The sequence below is a fragment of the Aulonocara stuartgranti genome (genome assembly GCF_965226115.1).
Source record: "Aulonocara stuartgranti genome assembly, chromosome: 3".
NCBI lineage: Eukaryota > Metazoa > Chordata > Actinopteri > Cichliformes > Cichlidae > Aulonocara > Aulonocara stuartgranti.
In genome coordinates this window covers 15,280,660-15,301,210 of record NC_138941.1, presented here as the reverse complement: position 1 = coordinate 15,301,210, position 20,551 = coordinate 15,280,660, and the positions used below count along the sequence as shown (strand labels likewise).

General features: G+C 41.7%; 3 protein-coding genes and 1 long non-coding RNA gene across 4 annotated transcripts in view; 2 read left to right on the top strand and 2 right to left on the bottom strand.

The window, feature by feature from the left end:
* The window catches only part of LOC309702615 (uncharacterized protein), a 98,266-nt gene extending 93,827 nt beyond the window's left edge, over window positions 1–4,439 (top strand). The window contains exon 4 of the mRNA XM_082527250.1: window positions 4,397–4,439. Within this exon, the coding sequence (XP_082383376.1) occupies window positions 4,397–4,424 (28 nt within the window). The 3' untranslated portion in view covers window positions 4,425–4,439. The remainder of the gene's footprint in view (window positions 1–4,396) is intronic.
* Window positions 1–20,551, bottom strand: part of LOC309702569 (uncharacterized protein) — a 1,256,944-nt gene that overhangs the window by 253,493 nt on the left and 982,900 nt on the right.
* Window positions 5,341–7,465, bottom strand: LOC309702629 (focadhesin-like). The gene is made up of 3 exons (XM_082527265.1): window positions 7,078–7,465; window positions 6,854–6,981; window positions 5,341–5,748 (listed from the first exon to the last, which is right to left on the bottom strand). Exons 1-3 carry the CDS (start codon window positions 7,144–7,146, stop codon window positions 5,706–5,708), a joined length of 240 nt encoding a protein of 79 aa, XP_082383391.1. The 5' UTR covers window positions 7,147–7,465; the 3' UTR covers window positions 5,341–5,705.
* LOC309702670 lies at window positions 16,947–19,123 on the top strand. Its single transcript, XR_014275699.1, has 3 exons — window positions 16,947–17,532; window positions 18,787–18,893; window positions 18,996–19,123. It is a non-coding gene; the product is annotated as an uncharacterized lncRNA (long non-coding RNA).

The following is a 20,551-nucleotide window of genomic DNA, read 5'->3' as shown; positions in this document are numbered from 1 at the left end:
GAACAAATTTAAACTTTTTAAAATTATTCAAAATGCAAAACGCTTAGCCGTGTCTCTAATAAAACCGCTGTAACGTCAGAGGTAATGTTCATTAATTAATGGTTTTCTTTCGTTTTTGATGTACTGCAGAATATTTTTATAAAATCCCAGGCCAGGAAAATCACCTTCATGTTTTTCTGTGTTTTATCTTCAGCTACTTTGACACAAAGGCATCTGCTGTGATGCTCACACCTTGGATAAAGTCTTGCGAGTGTCAGCTTCCTTTTTATAGATACAAAAATATGTAAATGTACTGATCTGAATTATAATATTTCTGACTGTCAAAATTTCCCAGATTTAAATCTAATCGAATCGAATTAAATCGAATCGTGGATCGAATCGATTCGGGACCTTGTGAATCGGAATTGAATCGATTCTAGAAATCAGTGACGATACCCAGCCCTAATTACCTCTCAGCAGCAGAAGAACAGCCTTTAAAGTCTATAAGAAAATCCTTCGACACGTTGCTCTTTAAGGAAACACAGCTGGGTTCAGGTCCAGGTTCTGGATTAGTTTCAGGGTTATGTCCAGCTGAGCCTAGTACGCCCCACAGCTCTGGGCTTTAAAACAACACACACAGAGGTATGAGTGTGAATAATGATGGAGCAGTGATGTGAGTGCTGAGCTGTGACATGGAGAAGAGTCATGGACAGTTAGAGATGGTCATCTCACCTCTGAGCTTTGGTCTGGCTCTCATGTTCCCCACACAGAGTGTTTTTAGAGGGAGGGACTCCCTCCTCTCTGTCCTCACACTGATCCATGCTGCTCAATTCACATCAGCTCACACACACTTTCTACCTTCACCTGCAGAGGAAACACAAATCATTCATGTGCACATAAACCAAAATCCTCCTTTCCATCATGTGTGCTGTCCAAATATCAGCTGAATGCAGTCAGACAGCAGTGTGAGGCACAGGAAGCTGCCATCAGCTGCTCTACTTCTACTATCAGTCCACTAGATGGAGCCATGAAGCACACATGATGCATTCACTGACACACACTGATTCACTGTGACTGGAAGTTTAAGTACATTAAGCCTCCACTCATCTACATTGTGCTTACAACCCACTGCCCCCCATCTCCCACCCCCATCAACCTCCTGGGGCCAGGAATGACTGGAACTGAATTGGAAACGGGCGTAATCAAACATAAATCTGTTATTCTTATCCAACCTGTCTGCCTGGACACAGTTTGCTGACCAATCATGGAGCCTATGATTCGCTTGGACAACAACTTCATGAATGTGGAAATGAAACTGAGTGTCAGCTGAGTGTCGAGCAGAAGAGGAGTCAGAGAAAAGTGACAGAGCTGCTGACTTTACAAAGAAAACTAAAACCATGTTGAAGAGATTAAACAGATAATACAATCTAACAACAACAACACAGCTGCTGCAGACAAAACACATGTATGAGTGTGTGACAGGAAAAGCACTGAACAGAAGTTTACTATTAAAAATGCAGCATGTTGTAAAAAGTTTGGTCAGTGAGACTGAAAAACAGCTGCATGAGTTACTATTGTGAACAAACCCCTATAAGAACCCTGATATTACCTGAATAAGATCAAATCCTGATACGTAGTGCAGACCTTGGTAAGAGATACAGTCCAACTGGAATATAAACCTTTGGTGTGTTTAATCCAGTCAGTCTCTGAGTAACTCCACTCCTCTGCTTTCTGTTGGAAGAGACAAAAGTTTGTAGCACGATCCTTTTCCTCAGAGGCCTGTGTTGAATTTATATTACATCTAAGATAAAAAATAATTCACAAAGTCTGCTCTGTCCTCCTGTCCTCCCTGCAGTCTCTGTGAGCTCCGCAGAGTGATTATAAAGACCCGGAGCTCAGAGTTTCTCCAACACTGTGGTCAAGTGTGAGCCACGCCTGCCACCCGTTATCTGCCAAACTTGAGCTTCAACGCTAAGTTTTACGGTAGTGCTGCTTCTTATCCCTTTTTGCTGATCACACACATAACAACACACATGATTTTCAGGAAGTTAACAGAAATAAAGCCAGAGTGTCATTTGTTTTTCACTCAAGTTGTCTTTTCTTCTTAATTTTTCTGGTAATTCATTCATGATTCATTCAAATCTAAAATAACTTCAACAAATGTAAAATATTTCTGAAAATCATCTTTTATAGTTGAAATTCAGTTGTCATTTGGCTCAGCTGCTCTTTCATGCATCCATAGTTTCACCTCAAACTGCTGCTTGAGACACGAGAAATTAAAGAACAACTCTGTTCAAACGGAGAAACTTTGAAGGAACTCAATAATGTCATTTAAATGGTTTCAGGTAGGTGTATGAAGGTTCTGTATTCAATCATATATGATAGTTGACATGAAATTCTGAATTCATCTTCTTGGACACCCACACTGCATAATTCTGTAGAAATGAAATTAGTCGTTTCTAATCAATTTCAACATCAAATATCATAACATTGCATCAAAATGCGAAGTAACTGGAAGGTTGGTTGTTTGATACGAGATACTAACCCCAAGATAGAAAACTCTTCCGCACAGGAAAAGTCCTTGAATGAGTCATTTGTATGAAGCACTTTGAATGCTCAGAGTAGAAAAGCACCATATCAGAACCAGCCTCACCCACTTGTGATGGGTGGGTGGCTGTGGCTCAGGTGGTAGAGCAGATCAGCTGCTGATTGGAAGGTTGGTGGCTCGAACCTTGGCTTCCCCAGCCTGCATGCCAAATATCCTTGGGCAAGATACTAACCCCAAGTTGCCCTCTGATGATTAGTTTGCACTTGTGTTTAGAAGTGCTTGTGTGAATGAGGCCTGTTGTATAGAGCACTTTGAAAACTCCAGGAGAGTAGAAAAGCACTATATAAGAATCAGTCCATTTACTACATGTCCGCAAAATTTCATCTCCAACCACTGCAATATTATTTGTTAGGATCGCTGTTCTCTCCGGGTACTCCGGCTTCCTCCCACCGTCCAAAGACATGCAGCTTGTGGGGATATTTAGTTGGATAATCCAAATTGCCACTAGGTGTGAATGTGCGAGTGAATGTGAGTGCGAATCGTTGTCTATCCCTGTGTGTTGGCCCTGCGACAGATTGGCGACCTGTCCAGGGTGTATCCCGCCTCTCGCCCTATGACAGCTGGGATAGGCTCCAGCGCCCCCGCGACCCTGAAAAGGATAAGTGGAAGCGAATGGATGGAGGATCGCTGTTTTTTTCCTCAGGGTTTTGTGATGCCTTTTTGTTTTTGAGAGTCTTTTGTGTTTTAGTTTGGCTCTTTGTATATAAGGATGGTTAATAGTTTGCTTTAGGATTTACTATATCCCATGTACCCTGTTTTCATATTGTAGTTTGTCTTCTTGGTTTTGTAACACTAAATATCTGCTTTTGTGATCCCTTTCTGTACTTCAGTTATGTCCCTTTGTCTGTCTTGTCTCTCTGTTTGTCTGTCATTGTCTGATTTCCCCATCTGTCATGTTTCCCATTCACTTATATTTTCCTTTCTGTTTTCTACATGTCTGCGTATGTCTCTGTGTATCATTTCCTCTTTTTTATCGTCTCGTGTCTTGTGAACTTAGCTTTGAGTTTTACTTCCCCCATTTGGTTAATGATTTGTTCCCATCAGTGTCTCAGTCTCGTCTGCATTTATCTATCTCATGGTCCCCTGTCCAGTCTGTTCTCCTCTATGTAATTTAAGCCTTGTTCTCCATGTTTTCCTGTTTTATTGTTTTAACTGTTGCTTCCTGTGACTATTGTAGTTTTCTCCTGCATCATGTCTCTCACCCGTTGCCTCTCGTCTCATTATCCAGTGTGTATTTATTGTCCCCGTCTTCTTGTGTACTTTGTGCTTTCCTTGCTCTGTGTTCCCATGGTTTTGGGGGCGGTGGTGTGGGATTGATTAAGGAAATGGCTGAGTTAATAGGAATGACCAAAATGAGAAAAATAAATCGATCTTCAATAAGAGAAAGGATTATTCTAAGAAGGAATATTTTTGATGGATCAGAATTATATAATGAAATATGAACAAAATCTTTTGTTAATCATTGTTTATTAACTGAACCTTGTTGAATTTGAGTAGAACTGTTTTTTAATTTGGCAGAAACACGGCAGCAGTTTGAAATGAAACTATCCAGGCTGTAGAGCAGACGAGCAAAGTCAAGAATCCACTGAGATTTTCATGACAATAACTAAGAAGGATTTCTTAAATGAATTGTTGATACGCTGTTATAATAATCCACTGAGCTTCCACATCTTGCCCAAGGATACCGTGGCGTGCAGACTGGAGCAGCCAGGGATCAAACCTCCAACCTTCCAGTTAGTAATTCTACCTGCTGAGCTACAGTCTGTACTTCCTGAACAACACACCCTCCTTTTGTTTCTTTATTTCCAGTAGCAACCAGGACCATAATGAACCCTGACTCCCACAGACACTCAGGATCCACCTGCCCAGTAAGTCACCCGCTAACTGCAACTATCAGAGCCCTGACCTTCTGCAGAGACGAGTCACACTGAACACAGCAAGTGTCCCTGCTCTCAGATACAAAACCTGCCTTTAAAAGTTCAGAGTAATGAAATCAGCAGTTCTGATTCTAGAATCTGTAGTCTCACACACTTTTGTTGTTTTGGTTCACATCGGTTGATATTCTGCTGCAAACAACTAATGAGAACATTTTATAAACCTTTGAGTGTCCATCAGGATCCTGTAGAAACAGCTTCCATCTCAAATACTAAACATCATTATTTACATTCTGTTTATTTATTTTTTTAAAGTCACTCTAGCACAGATTTCTTTAGCCGAATGTCTTTCTGTGTCTTCCATACAAACATTAAACATGAAAACACTCAACACAGCAACACTGAAAGCATTTGAGTGTAACTTTCATTCAAATCAAACTTTATACACAATTACAATAATGGAAAAAAGACAATCTAAATAGTAATACACAACAACCACTGCAGAAATAAATAAAAGAAAACCAAACACAATCCAGACATGAATACACAAATATATTTAAATCTATATATTTATACATTTTAATATGATGTAAAAGAAAACAAATACGAAACCTATCAAACTACCAATATAAAAAAAACAAGACCAGAATCAGAGAGACTTTATTTATCCCCAAGGGCCAATTAACATACAACAGAGCAGCATGACGTTGAAGATCAGCACAATAAAAGTGAGATAATAAATACACAGAATATACAGTTTTAAAATTACACAGTTTTAAAATTAAAGTGACTGAAGGTGAATAAATAACTGTAAGTGACTAAAAGTGAGTAAAGTGTTGGTAGTATAAGAGAGTAGTTTATGTTTCTGTGGGAAATGTTCTTATCAGCTGGAGTTAAAAAGCAGAGCTGCTTTGGGGACAAAGGTGGCGCTCCTCCTCCTCTCAGTCCTGCAGGAAATGCAGCGGAGGCGTCGCCCAGAGGGGAGCCATTGAAATGCGGGGTGAAGAATGTGAGAGGGGTCGTTGATGATTTTGGCTGCCTGTCTAAGGGCCTGTTGATGAAAACCTGCCAGAGTTCTGACAGGCAGGCCAATGATTTTAGAGCACACTGATGCTGCAGTCTGTTCCTGTATGAAGGCTGAGGGAGTGGGACCAGCAGCTGATGGAGAAGGTCATGATGCTTTCAGGAAGACGTAGTAAAAAGTCATCATGATGGGTGTGCTGACTCCAAAGGAGTTGAGTTTCCTAAGGAGGTTTAGCCACCATGTCCCCTGCATGCTGGTAAGGCCTGGTTAACACACACATCAGCGTGAACAAAGTGGGAAATGTGTTTCTTCTAATTTTGTTACCATTTTTATTTAAGAAAAAAGCATTAAAAGTGCCAGGACACGTGTAAGTAAGTAAATGCCAAACACAGCTTCTTATCATTGCAAACTCTTATGGCTGCAAATGTTTTACAATAAAAGCAAACGTAAGCATTTGTGAAAACAAGAAACAGCTCAATGATTTGCTAAATTTGTACTGTAGCATCCATCAAGAGGGTTTCCCAGGTTTTCACTAATGCTGCTAAAAAGCTGCATGTACATGTTAGCAGGTGTAACAGGCCCCGGGACGATGGACAGTGTGCACCAGCTGGTTAGAACAAAGGAAATAATCAAATAAAATCATCGTTTTATTTCATCAACACACATAAAGGCCAGTTCACAAAAACTGACAAGCATTAGCTAACAGCTAACATGTAAAGGACGTGTGCAGGAGCCTGGATGCAGTTTGTGGAGTTTATATGATCAACATAGTTTTTGGGTTAAAGGTTAAAAGTATAAAGTTATGGCTCACTTGCTTAGAGTTGTATTATATGGGAAGCAGTGCTTACAGACTGACATAGTTGGATTTCTTTTGCTTCAAATGTATGCTTTTATTTTGATAGTCTGACAGAGACAGGAAGTTAGCTGCCTCTCAGTCTCTCTGTTTGAACTGAACTTTGTAAGACTTTGATCCTTCTGGATTCAGGCACGTGTAGCTGCTCTGGACATTTGTACGGAAATATTTAAAACTGGACTCCTGCTGATTTTTGGAGAAACAGGGACTCAGTGGAGCGTCGAGCTGAGGCTTCATTCACTGCAAAGCTACAAAGTGCATTCATTTATCTTAACAAGCAAAGTTGATGTGACTGAAAAAACAAATATTTCTATTTTTCTGAACTTTCATCAGCTTGCTGAGCAGAAACATCTATGAAGAGTCCAGTCAGTGATTATTACTCATTAGAAGGGAAGATGAAGAATCCTGGTGTTGGAAGCTCACACTGTCTGCACTGTGCATGCAAAGTCCACTGAATGAATGAACCAGTGAATGTAGGAAGTGCCCACTGTTTCTGTAAGTATGGGAGGACCCACCTCTCTCTGCAGATGTCCCTGACACAGGCGGCCCTGGCCAGGATCTGCTCCCACTGGGCGTCCCTCCCCAGCACCACCCTGCTGTCCTGCTGGCTCATTAGACGCTGCAGCTCTGGGTAGACCCGGTCCTTACAGACATGACCAAAGCAGCACACAATCAAAGACAAACAGAAGCTTTGAACACATGAATATGACATTTATAGTAATGCGTTATTATTGCAAACCTGTTTTTTCCACAGAGCGGTCATGAGGCGCAGTCCCACTGCTCTCAGCTTGGGGGAGCCGGCCAGCATGTGCAGACTGTGCAGCACGATCGGGAAGCAAAGCTGGAATATTACAGCACATATGATCAGAGCCAAGTTTACAAGAGAAACACACGGTTACAGCTGAAGAAGGCAGATGTTAGACGATGACTGCTGGTTTGGAGAGTCCAGCTCACTGACAGAGTGCTTTATACTACAGAGCACTGCATCTATCCCACACAGAGGCTGCTGTGGTGGAGTCCAATCCCAGCTCCTACAAACTGGGTACAAGAAACACTGTCTGTGTTCACACAGAGAAAACTGTGTGGAAGACGTGGGAATTTCTCTTTGTTCCTTTGTCAAAGTGCTAAACATAGAGAGGGGAACATTTCAGTTATGTGCACAAACTGATTTACCAACATTATCCACACACAGTGTCCTGCTAATGGTTCTAATATTTAGCACAGTTTGTTTAATGCAGTGTTTGATTTGTTGCTCTTGATATTGTGCCATTCATTTGTGCACAGAGATGGCGTCACAGAGATTTGATGGACATCAGTCTGATCTCTGCTTTTACACTGATAAACCTCAAACACATCTTTGTTTATTAGGTTCATTTCAGGACCACAGACAGTGCAGGACGATCAGCTGTGCTTTATGGATCTACATAAACTCAGCTGCATTTGATGTGACAGACATGAGCTGTAGATCACAGATACACACACCCCATCAGCACAGATGTGTTAGTGGTGCTGTTAACACCAGCTGGAGACATTTACAGTTTGTTTTATCCCTCAGGTGTTGTCTAAATACAAGAATGTATGTGTAGGTAAAATACAGTGGGTTGCAAAAGTATTGGGCCCCCTTGAACTTTCCCACATTTTGTCACATTTCAGCCACAAACATGAATCAGTTTCATTGGAATTCCACGTGAAAGACCAACACAAAGTGGTGCACACGTGAGAAGTGGAACGAAAATCAGACATGATTCCAAACATTTGTTACAAATCAATAACTGCAAAGTGGGGTGTGTGTAATTATTCAGCCCCCTTTGGTCTGAGTGCAGTCAGTTGCCCATAGACGTTGCCTGATGAGTGCTAATGACTAAACAGAGTGCACCTGTGTGTAATCTAATGTCAGTACAAATACAGCTGCTCTGTGACGGCCTCAGAGGTTGTCTAAGAGAATATTGGGAGCAACAACACCATGAAGTCCAAAGAACACAGCAGACAGGTCAGGGATAAAGTTGTTGAGAAATTTAAAGCAGGCTTAGGCTACAAAAAGGTTTCCCAAGCCTTGAACATCCCACGGAGCACTGTTCAAGTGATCATTCAGAAATGGAAGGAGTATGGCACAACTGTAAACCTACCAAGACAAGGCCGTCCACCTAAACTCAGGCCGAACAAGGAGAGCGCTGATCAGAAATGCAGCCAAGAGGCCCATGGTGACTCTGGACGAGCTGCAGAGATCCACAGCTCAGGTGGGGAATCTGTCCATAGGACAACTATTAGTCGTGCACTGCTGTCAGGGACCAAGCAGTAAAGCATAAAGGACACAGGTGGTTTTAATTCAAAAAAGGGGTTTTATTGACCCAAAAATATGAAAATATATTTAACAAAGCCAAAACTTGAAACCTGGCCCCACCTTATCATGCGAATTCCTGAGATCAGATGGCCCAGGATGTGAGTGGGCGTTAAGGCGTCTGGGAAGGGATCTCAAAACTGGATTATAGATGGCAGAGAGTTGGTGTCGTAAACCCCCGCCTCTGTTCAAAGATGGTCGCTCACAGTAGACATAGATGGCTTCTTTCACTCCTCTTTCAAACCATCTGTCCTCTCTGTCCAAAATGTGAACATTGGCATCCTCGAAAGAGTGTCCTTTATCCTTAAGATGCAGATGGACTGCTGAGTCTTGTCCTGTGGAGGTGGCTCTTCTGTGTTGTGCCATGCGCTTGTGAAGTGGCTGTTTGGTCTCTCCAATGTAGAGGTCTGGGCATTCCTTGCTGCACTGTACAGCATACACCACTCAGGAATTCGCATGATAAGGTGGGGCCAGGTTTCACAATGAACTCACCCGAAACTCTGGCTGATTGGGGCCCACACCCAGTTTCACACCTTGTCTCAGAGGATCATCAGGGGGTCCTTTTGTCCCTCTGTGGGGGGTCACTCCCACTAGGTTTATATCTGGGACTCTCCACCATTTGACCTTAGAACTGAAGAAGCTTCTCGGATGAGAGGTGAAACGTCTTCAAGTAACTTAAAGAAGTCCAGACGCCTTTCTTTGCAAGCTCCTTTGACTACGATGACCTGGATGACTGAGAACCTTCACAGACATAAAGCTGAGCGATGACACGTTTAATGCTGTCGAGCCAAAAACATCACTTTGAATCAACATCACTGCAGTAAATCATCATTTAGGTTTCATAGTGGTTAGCTTCTGGCTTTTCCTGTAACAAAGACCTGCTGCTGCACGTTTAACATGACAAGTACGAGCGAGCAGAGATCTCCAGAGGACTCAAATATGCCAACAACCTTCAACCAGTGCATCCAAACACCAGTGTGTGCAGCACTCTGGGAGCAATTAGAGCAGAAGGTGAATCCTCTGGGGCCCGGTGCACGCTTGAGTAATGAGGGGTAAACTTCACACTTCATCTGCAGCTAGTGACTGCAACACGAGTCCAGAGGGAGGTCTGTCCCCTTAGAGCACTCCCTAACCTCTCCCTTTATACGGCAGCAGATTAGCAGCAATCACACAGCAGTGACAGCTTTTATCTTCCTGCTGATCTGAACCATTTCAAAGTCATGTGTTGGTGCCAAAACACCAGGTTATCAACATGTGTTTACTGCTCTTAGAAAGACAAACACAAGCTAGCTCCCTTACATACAACATATCTACATGTCAGAGGGAACAACATGCATTACTTTATATTCAGTCCACAGATTTAAGAGAACAGTTGTGTGGGTTATCTACCTGGCAGGGGTCGGCAGCAGCGACAGCCTGGCTTGCTTTCAAAGCCAGCTGGCAGATGTTTTCCTGACCCATGATGATGAGATAAGTCACAATCAGGACAAGAGAGGAGGACAGGCGCTGGCTGGACGACAGGGCGGAGCTGACCGCCAACAGCCAATCGGTCGCTGCTGCTGGATTGTTGGCCACTTTGCGCAGTACCGACAAATAGGGATGGGTATTGATAAGATTTTCACGATTCCGGTTCCATTTTCGATTCTTTATCGATTCTGTTTAAAAAAGGAGAACACTAAGGTCGATTAGCTTAGAACTTTGTTTTATATCTTCTCTTTGAACAAGGTAGAAATTTAGGAGTAACATGGCCTTACAAACCCAACAGTGAGATCTTCAGAGATCCACAGCCTACGGCTCTTCAATGGGTGTCACAGGGACCCCAGGAAAGAAAAATGTAAATGTAAAATAATAAAATAAATATTCTTCTGTAGCAATAACAAAGTTTAACATAAATTATTCTGTAGCAATTACACAAGAATATCCAGTAATGTCCCTACAATTAAACACATTCACTTACCGAAAATCGGTGCCAGCCTTTGACCACAAACTGAGTCACTGCTCGGTGACGTTCGTCTATCCTGGCCTGAAAGGAGACGCTACCGGCAGACTGCAGCGAGAACTGCCAGCGTCTGAGCCAGACTCTGTCTCTCTCATCATGGTCACTAAATGCACAGTGATGGCAGGTTTGTAATAAGGCAGATCGCGCTAACATAATATGCACTGTTAGTTGATTATTTACCTGCCGCATTAACGGGAGAGGACGTGCAAACGTTACCGCTGCTGCTGGGTTGAGATTCACGAGTCCGGAGTGGAATTAAAAACACGACATTCATTTAAAGTTATCGTGTGTTATAATATATATAATATATAATATATATAATATAAAGTTCTTCCTCTCAAACAAATATTCCCAAATGTTTGTCCCAAACAAAGGAAACCAAGATTACCCTTCAGCCATCCACCCACTAACTAAACAACACTTTGGTTTTCTTATATATTTTAATAAGAATTTATGCTTCTTGATGTTATGCAAACGGAATATTTTGCACAAATAGAAATTCTCTTTGAGTTGGACTGAATGAATTTCACTTAACCTGATAATAATATTGATAATAATAACAATTATTTATTACATATACTAAACAATGAGGGGATGAGCAGCATCAGTAAACACATATTGTTTTTGAATACTATTAATATACTAACACAGTAACCCAAGCCCCTCCCCAAACACACCCAGTCCCACCCACCTGCTGTTACCATAACGATAAGCCGGGCTGTACTGTCCACCTGCTACCAGCAGCCTGTTTACTGGCTCCCAAAAACAGGAACAGGTAAGTCAGCACCTGTTCATCTTATCAACAGCTTATTTACTACAATATGTAGAACAGAGTTACTGACCAGTCAGAGCAGCGTGACAGTGCACACACACACACACACACACCACACACACACGCACACACGCAAAACACACACACACACACGCAAAACACACGCACACACACGCAAAACACACACATACGCACACACACACACACGCATAACACACACACACACGCACAAACGCAAACACACACACACACGCGAACACACGCACACACACACCCACGCGCACACACACGCACACGCACACGCACACACACACACACACACACACACACACATCACTGCACTTTAAATCTGAACACTTTCAAACGTGTCACCAACATAAAGAAGACGTTCCAACAACATAAAGAAAGCCTTCATTATATTTTAGGTGATGCTGAAAATAAGCTCAGTCCTGTTTCATGGCTGTGAATGGTTTGAAAGTCTGAAACCAAACAGTGCCAGCGGTTTCTACAGGATGTTGCCTATACAGCAAACAATACAGGCTGTGCTGTAATGCTAGGTCTGCACTAGCAATACAAGCCAGAACAATGCATGAGCACGATGCTTTAGAAATGACACCACGGAGGCTTTGCTGTGCAACACTCAGACTGCACGAGCCCGACGGGCCTGACGGGCCGCGGCTTTTTGGGAGAGCACTCAGCGGCACAGTGGCAGCCTGTGATTGCTGTGGTGGAGCCCTGAGGTCATCACAGTCGGGGCTTTGATGGGCAGAGCTTTGACTTTTCTGTGTAAGTACATGAGATTTATGGCAGTTACTTTTCATTTTGATATGTTCTCGTTTATTCTTGTGTTAGTTTATAGAAATGCTTTAGTCACTCTGGGGTCACCACAGCAGGAAGCTCCATTTGTTTCATATGGCAGCTTTTATTTTTTAAAGCTTCTTATTTGCCTTTAAAAAGTGACTTTGTCACTTCCTGAGCCAACGTGTTACCATGACACTAAGGAGGCACACTGGGAATACTGGGAATACAGTTTTAGACCTGAGGCATCATCTGCAAAGGATTTTCATCAAGGTATTAAAAACAATCTTTATATTTAAAATGAATCTGTCCAATAAATGTGGTGAGAGCATTAAAATATTTCTGAGAAATGAAAGCAATACTTTTGTTAAAGCTTCAAATCTGTACTTGAATCATGATTTAAACTGTGGTTGTGAACAGGGAATAAAATGATGTAATGAGGTGATGTTGCTCCTCCTCACCTCAGAGACATGTGATCAGTCTGGATGAAACTTTATATGAACTTACATGACGTGTACATTGTTGTTTCCAAATGCATTTTGCTAAACTATTTTAGTACTGTGGCAGTTTGTTGTCATGTACATCTATCAATAAGTGTTCAAACAGAGATGCTAACAGTGCCTGATTACGTCATCTTATATAAGAAATATGTATCTTTCAAAGAGAACACATGGTGATAGATGATGAAGTCTCCCAGCAGCCCTCCTACTGCAGTGTTACTGGGATACGGCTCAGAGACACCTGATCCAGTTCTAACAATAAGCTTTAGAGAAAAAACACGAAAACTAAATGGGGAGTTTCGTGAATCCAAGCTGGGAGCTGGTCCACAGGAGATGGGCCACTGAGAGACAGCTGAAGGCACTGCTGAAGGCACTGCCTCCTATTCTACCTAGCAACAACAAATAAAGCTGCAGTCTGAGGAGGGAGTGCTCTATCAGTATAACTTTGTACTACAAGCTTTTTAAGAGACGACAGAGGCTGATTATTCGAGACCTCGTCTGTCAGAAGGAGGACTTTAAATCTTGGATTTAACAGGGAGTCAGTGAAGAGGAGCTAATATGTGACAGATATGCTCTCTTTCTACTTCCTGTTGGTACTCGTGCTGCAGCGTTTCAGGTTAACTGGAGGCTTTGAGGCTTTTCATGGCACCTGTCTGATAACACTGACTCACAATCGTGCAGCTAGAATCACTCTCAGCTTAGTTCACAGACCTACGTGGTTGTTTGTGCACACTGAATGATATATTCTGCTCAAAGATGGCTCCTCACAGCTTCACTGGAGGCCACGATTATGCTGTTTCTAAGAGTTTTAGGGCCAAGCACAACAGCCTCTGTCTGGCTTTAGAAGCAGGAAATTAGAGGTCACCAGGTCTTTTAGGTCTCTGTGATCAACAAATCACAACAACAGTCACGTGAAGGCACAGACCAAGAAGTACAGAGAAAATCCCACTAACCGCTCTACCCCAATGAGCAAGGCCTCGGCCACAGCAGGAAGGAAAATCTCCCTTTTAGCCGAAACAGACTGGAGGACGGGCAGACGTCTGACCGACTGGTGGAGAGGGAGGGACTCACATGGTGGATACTCACCTCTCACAGACGGTGAGAGGACAAAGACAAAAGTGTCACCTCATATCAGGCGGCACCTCCAGGGCTGAAAACTGAAACCTGTGCAGAAGTGCCAAAAACTGCAATTCCCCTAACGGCCCCTGGAGCCTGCATCCAAAAGTGAGACAACCCCAACAGCCCCCTATATGAGCACTGTCACAGTTTACAGCTGTAGCTTTTTACCAGGCCTCACCTCTGCCCATCCAAGTGACCCACCTGTGTCACACACACTGTGAAGCTAAGCAGTGTGTCACTATGAAAGCTCTGCTTCTTCCATGGTTTATATACACATGCTGTGTGGATCTGTGTCTGAAGGAGCACAATACATTGGGACGCACACTCATTGTGTCCCAAGTGTCACTTTCAAACTATAAAATACAAAAATGAAATCAGCAGCGTTGCTCTGTTGGTCTCTAAGAGGACATCAGGCTAACATCAGGCTAACATCTACTGTTATTAAATTAGTGCGACACACCATGATGAGCTGCACTCACACTGATACAGCCACATAGTACGAGACAGCTCAAATAATTAATCAGGAGTAATCCCCCAGATATATAACAACGCTGGAAATGGCAAAGCCGACCACCCAAGACAGAGCAGCATGTTTGTTTACTGAGGTACGCCAGCTCGTCCTGGTGTTTCCTACATTTCCCACAGGCCAAAGCGCTTCACCACAAAGTTTCCGTACACACGAGGCCATCCACAGTTATCTGGTGATCGTAATACGGAGAAAACTAACTGTAAAGTCGTCCGGACACAACTTAGCACTGAACAGGACCTGCTAATAGCAGCTTAGCATCAACACAAGCTAATGCTAACGTTATACAGCTGACGGCAGGTTCACTGTAACAGATACGCGGCTGTAACTGTAACTGCAGCAGGCTAAGAAAGACTAAGGAAGCTCAGTTAAAGTTATACATGCTGTTCAAAAAACTTTACCTCCTCCAAATCTCATGAACCCATACTTTACTCATAACACAACATAGAAAACAAATGAGCTCATTGTGAATTTGGTGGCAGCAACATCCCAAAAAGCTTGCAGCATGGCCATGTTTCCAACATCACCTCTACTTTCAACAACCATCCATAAACACCTGGGAACTGAGGAGACCAGGGGCCCGTTCTTCGTACCTCGCTAAGTAAGTTAGCTGGATTAGATTGTTGACGATTTCACGATTTCAGGTTTCTCCTACGAAGAACGGGCCCCAGGTGCTGGACTTTTCGGAGAGCATCGTTGTCCCATTTTCGTCTGATATAAGGGACAGAGCTGCTCAACAGTCCTGCGGCTTTTCCTCTCGTGATGTCACAAATATCATCAAATATCTGGTGCAGAACTTGCGGTCTTCCACTACAAAGCCCTGCTGTAGTGTGCAGCTTAGCAACATCCTTCATAAACATGTAAAATACATCATCGCCATGGGAGCACATGTTGCTCTAAAACCTGTGTATATAATTCAGTCTTGGTTCCTTTCCAAATGTGCAAGGTGCCAATTCCATAGGCACTGATCTAATGCCAACCATCAGAGATGCAGCCTTTTTAAACACTGATAACAAACTTCAGCTCAGACCATTTGGATATGTCAGTGTTCACAGACAGAACGTGCAGGTGTTCCTAAACCCATGCAGTGATTTCCATGACAGCGTGCCACCTGAGTAACAGAAGATCATGTTGGTTTTCAGATCTTTACTAGATTTACCCAGTAAAGATTTTACACTGCAGAACATTATTCTGATATTGTGCCACAGTTTGTAGATGGGTAAACCAATGAGAGCCCTGTTCTTCCAGTATGCTCCTTTTATACCCAATTAAATGACTTCCCTATGGCCAGATAAGCGAATTAGTTGCAAAATATTCCTGTCCCTCCAACACTTACTTCTCTGGGTTTTTCTTGTCCCCGTCCCACCTTTAGAAAGATGAGGTGATGCCCTTAAATTCAAGATCAACTAATACTTTTCACAAAGTAGTAAAATCTTTCATTTTAAATATTTTTGAACATTAATTTAATTAATAACTGTTGCCTGAATGTACAGTTTCCATTTCGTGAATACCATGTTTCATATGCATAGCCTTCTGCTGATATTATTCCTGGTAAATCTCTCAAAGATACCTTTCTGGTCATCTCCCCTTTCCTTCATGTTATCAGCTTTTGCTTTGGATACCTGAACACTTGAAGGCAGCCTGTGTCTTCCACTGTTATATAATTACAGCCACATTTCTAAAATACAAGTCGTTACTGAGGTTTTCCAAAAGCCTGCTTCTTCAACTGGTTAAGGAACCCTGCACCTTGCATCAGTTCTAATCTAGTTTCTCTCAGAGTCACAGCACTAAAACACCATCCATCCATCCATCCTCTTAACCTCTCCTCCAACTTAGGAACCTGTGGTGTGACGAACCCATCCCACCTGTCATGGGTACCTCTTGACCTGCCACTAGTCCATCACTGAGAGACAGAACCACGCACTCATATTCACACTATGGTCAATTAAATTTAGGGCCCTTGGATTGTAGGAGAAAACAGGAATACAGTCCCCCCCCCCCCCCCCCCGCTGACAGGCGTTAATACCAGGAACAGGTTTTTGCAGGAAGGCACCAGTGTGTAAATCACTGTGCCTACTGAAACTCCAAAATAATATTCTTGAGTAATGGTAAGGTGATTAATGCCATTCTAACAGAATAGTGAACTGAGATTATAGTTATAGCGATGCTCTCACATAGTTTTCATCATTCTTATCTCACAAACACTTCAAAATTCATATAAATAACGACAGGGCTTACTCCACTCCTATGGGATCCCACAAGGGTCAATCCTCAGACTAACTCAGCTTTCATTGTATGTTAATTAAGGGTAACTGGACACATTCAGTGGGAAGAATATGCAGCAGTACTATACAGTTTTATAGTTGAATATACATATTTCTATACTGTGTGATGCGATATGTAGACCTCTCTGTGATGTGTTAAGAGTTTCAGAAATGTGTTTTAAATAGTGCTATACAATAATGATGGTTATTTATTGTTGTTATTATATGACACTTTAAGCTACTTCTCTGGAGTACACTGAAGGCTAGTTTGTATAAGAGGATTTTTCATAGACTTCCTTATTATTTTGTCCAAATTTGGGCGTTATTATGCAGTATAGTAAAAAACCTTTTTAGTAACATATATGCACAGAAAAGGGGAAACTGGAGTTCACTGAATTGCTTCTTTTCGTTAGCCAGGAACAATCAGATTATCATTTTAAACGTAAACTCCAGTTCGAGCGACTTTGAACGTTACATTTAATTGTTTTAAGTCAGAAACATCAGGTTTCCTTTGGGACCTGAACGTAGCGTTCTTACGGGAGGTTGCCGATAGTTGTGGATCTGTTGTTCTCTTATTGGTTCTTTGCATCTCGTGCTCTTTCTGAGGCCTCAAGCGGGTAAGCCATAGTGATGGGTCGGTCGCGAACGAAATGGCTCTTAGAGCCGGGTCATTAGCTGAGCTGTGGTTTTGTTTTTGTTTGTTTTTTTCTTTCTCTCACCCTCTCTCTCGCACTTTTTCCCGCTTCACTCAGCATGCGAGCCTTGTGCTTTACGCTGGGAAGAGGGCGGAGGGGCGGTAATTACACTCAGTAGCACAGGAACAGAGCAGGAGGGAGAGACAGAGAAAGAGCCAGGGACAACAACGTCACATTAGAAAGGTATAATCATCTACATCAACTATTTTCAGTTGCAGATGATAAAGGATTCAGAAAGTTTATTCATGCAGGCCCATATGACAGAAAATATGTGTTCTTTTTATTTTCATATTATAATTTATATTTAATTGTGTTGTGGTTTGCAGTGTTTTGTGTTGTTTTCACTTTAAATTTGTAAAAGGAAAAAGCTGAAAATTTAAATAGTTAAATGTTGAACTGTGAATAGTTGATTTTTGTATTATATGATTTATTTATTACATTTTATGTGGAGTGAATAAATAAAAGTATATTTATGGTGGCCCCTACAGACAAACATATAAACAACAACATACAAACTTCAAATCACATACGAACCCTGAAGCACATACAAACTCCAAAACACGTAAAAACTCCAAAACACGTATAAACTCAGAAGCACATACTAACTCAAAACACGTACAAAAGACAACAGAAGTGCTCCAGGATGCTAGGGACAGTGTTGAGATTGTGTTACCTAGTGGCTACAGAAGCCAGCAAGTACCAACGACCGGATTTGGTGTGTGGTAGTAACAGGTAAATAAACTTTTTTTTTTTAATTATTTGACTATATATGAATGCTTGTGTATAAATAGACAAACAATACACATATGCTTTCATGCTTTTAATTGTGTGATTTAAGTGATCTAGGTAGCTCTGTTTTGGAAGTGCAGTTCATGCTAGAAATGTGTTTTGGAGTTTGTACGTGTTTTGTCTCTAGGGGCCACCGCATATATTTATATATAAACATATATAAATAAAACACTTTTTTTTACATTAGTAATTCCTTTTGTGCAGAATTTTATATTATTGTTAATAATAAATTAATTAAACAACAAAACAACCTGAAGAGCCGGCTCTCTAAAAAGAGCTGGAAATCCCATCACAGGTACGCCAAGCCGCATGTGCGCTGTGCCTCTTAAAGCGATCCGTAACAAAGACCGTAACGGAAATGACCGCATTTCATGCTCAAAATAAAATACTGGATAATTTTTGGATAAAGTGCACCGTAGTTAGCAGTCATTAAAATAAATTTAAAGATAAATAATGACACTGTAGTGATAATTAATATTAATTATTAATATGCTAGAGGGTGGTGTTGACTCACAAATGAGGGAATTAGCCTAAATTAACTATGATTCTGTGTTTATGCCTGTCATGTCCTGTCATGTCATTATGATAATCTTTTTCTGGTATCTGGTTCTGTCCATGCTCAATCTGGTATGGGGTTCTCTGTAATAGGGCTTTGGAGCGTGATGTCACAGGGGTGGGCGTGGAAAGGATTTTGGCCCAATCCGCCATTTTGGGGGTCTAGCGCAAGTGAAGAGGGAGCACACACAACAGCCACGGTTGGTATTTCCTGTGTGGTCAGCTGCAATGTTCGATCACACGACCAGCAAGAAAATAAGCTTGAAAATGGTTTATCTTTTCATTCTTTCTCAACCTGGAAGCAACATGAGGCAGCTCGTGTATCGATGTTACCAAACGAAGGCGTCCAGCCTGGATAGCAGCTGTGAGACGAGCTGACGTGCAGTTCTCTTCCATCTCCAGATATCTGTTGGTTCTCCAGACAATTTCATTCCGGTAAGTTGTAAATATGTTCATATCTCTCTTTATAGCCTATTAGAAGTCTTGTGCTGTTATTTTTTCAAAAGATACAGTAAATAAAGTAATGTTAGTAGTGGGTGATATCATGTAAATACTCATGATTTGGTGTAAACATTTTGTCATTTGTAAACTATAAATGACATGGATTTTACACTGTTACTGATGTGATGTTCTATAAAGTGGTTTTAATAAAATAAAAAAAGAGGCAAAAATTCGTTAGTTTCTTTATTCAACTTTTGAACAGTGGGACTCAGTCAGTAGATATTCAGTAAATGCAAATTATTTACACGGCAGTGCACTACAGGCATAAATCTAGACCCCTAGATAAAACATTATGGGTCATTCCCACAACCCACAGCTTTACTGTGTTCCAGCAAAGTATCCAATAGCAGTGACAACTCCTCCACAGTAGCAGGTGGGATTTTTCTGTTTTGAGGACGGCTCCTTTTACCTGTCACTACAGATGGTCTGTTTATGTTTTGATCAAGAGCCTTTTTTTGGGCAGCTGAAGAGGAGAAGTCTATCTTATGGCCAACCTCTGGCTGTATCTTGGTCACATTACCCAGCAAAACCCAGTATGCAGGTTCATCTGTAACAGTCCTTGTGCCACAGATCAACACTGTTGCTTCTACATTAAACAGAAGAGCAGTGACATGGCTGCAGGTCTCTGCGACTCCGGCCTTACAGGTGCAGTGGGCGGCTTCAACCTTCCCTGTGATGCTCACAGTGACCCATGGCTGCAATGCTGGTTCATTCAGTCTTAGAGTGCAGGACCTGAAACACACACAGACAAAGTTAATTTAAAGACAAGAACTATGAGCCAAGGCCGACACAAATGTGTTTAATCTACTTTATCATAAATGTAACAAAGTGTCAAGAACGTTAGCACATACATGTCATTTTTCATTTCTTTATGTGTCCATCTATAGAACGCTGCATGTTATAGTGTAAATCTGCCTGTTCTGTCAGAAACCTGCCTGCAGAAAATGAACCTAAAGTATGTAATGCAAGGATGTCATCACTTTAGAGATGGAGAAAGCATAAAGTGACAATTATGAATCACTTAATATGATAAGGAGATTCTGTAGGTCATTAATCAAAGTATAAAACTAAAATAAAATGTATTTTTAGTGACACAAGATACAAATATGGAAGCAAAATGTATAATTAGGATTATTTATAATAAATGTGAATTAATTAGGGCAATTTCTTTATCCATAAAGAATAACTAAATCCTGCAGGACAATGTCACATCAATGCACTGAACTCACTATGTTATCCCTCTAACAGCCTCCACATGTTCTCACTGTAATTTCCCCTCATGAATGAATTTATGCTGCACTAATGTGAATGTTTGCAGGGAAATCAAACGCATTTCACACGCAGTACTCGAGCTGAC

Excerpts from the sequence above, each read along its gene's own strand:
- LOC309702629 (XM_082527265.1), bottom strand. The coding sequence starts at position 7,146 with ATGCTGGCCGGCTCCCCCAAGCTGAGAGCAGTGGGACTGCGCCTCATG. Across the intron at positions 6,982-7,077 it reads CCGCTCTGTGGAAAAAACAG|GACCGGGTCTACCCAGAGCT; the intron begins GTTTGCAATAAT and ends CATGTCTGTAAG. Across the intron at positions 5,749-6,853 it reads AGGGACATCTGCAGAGAGAG|GCCTTACCAGCATGCAGGGG; the intron begins GTGGGTCCTCCC and ends TGTGTTAACCAG.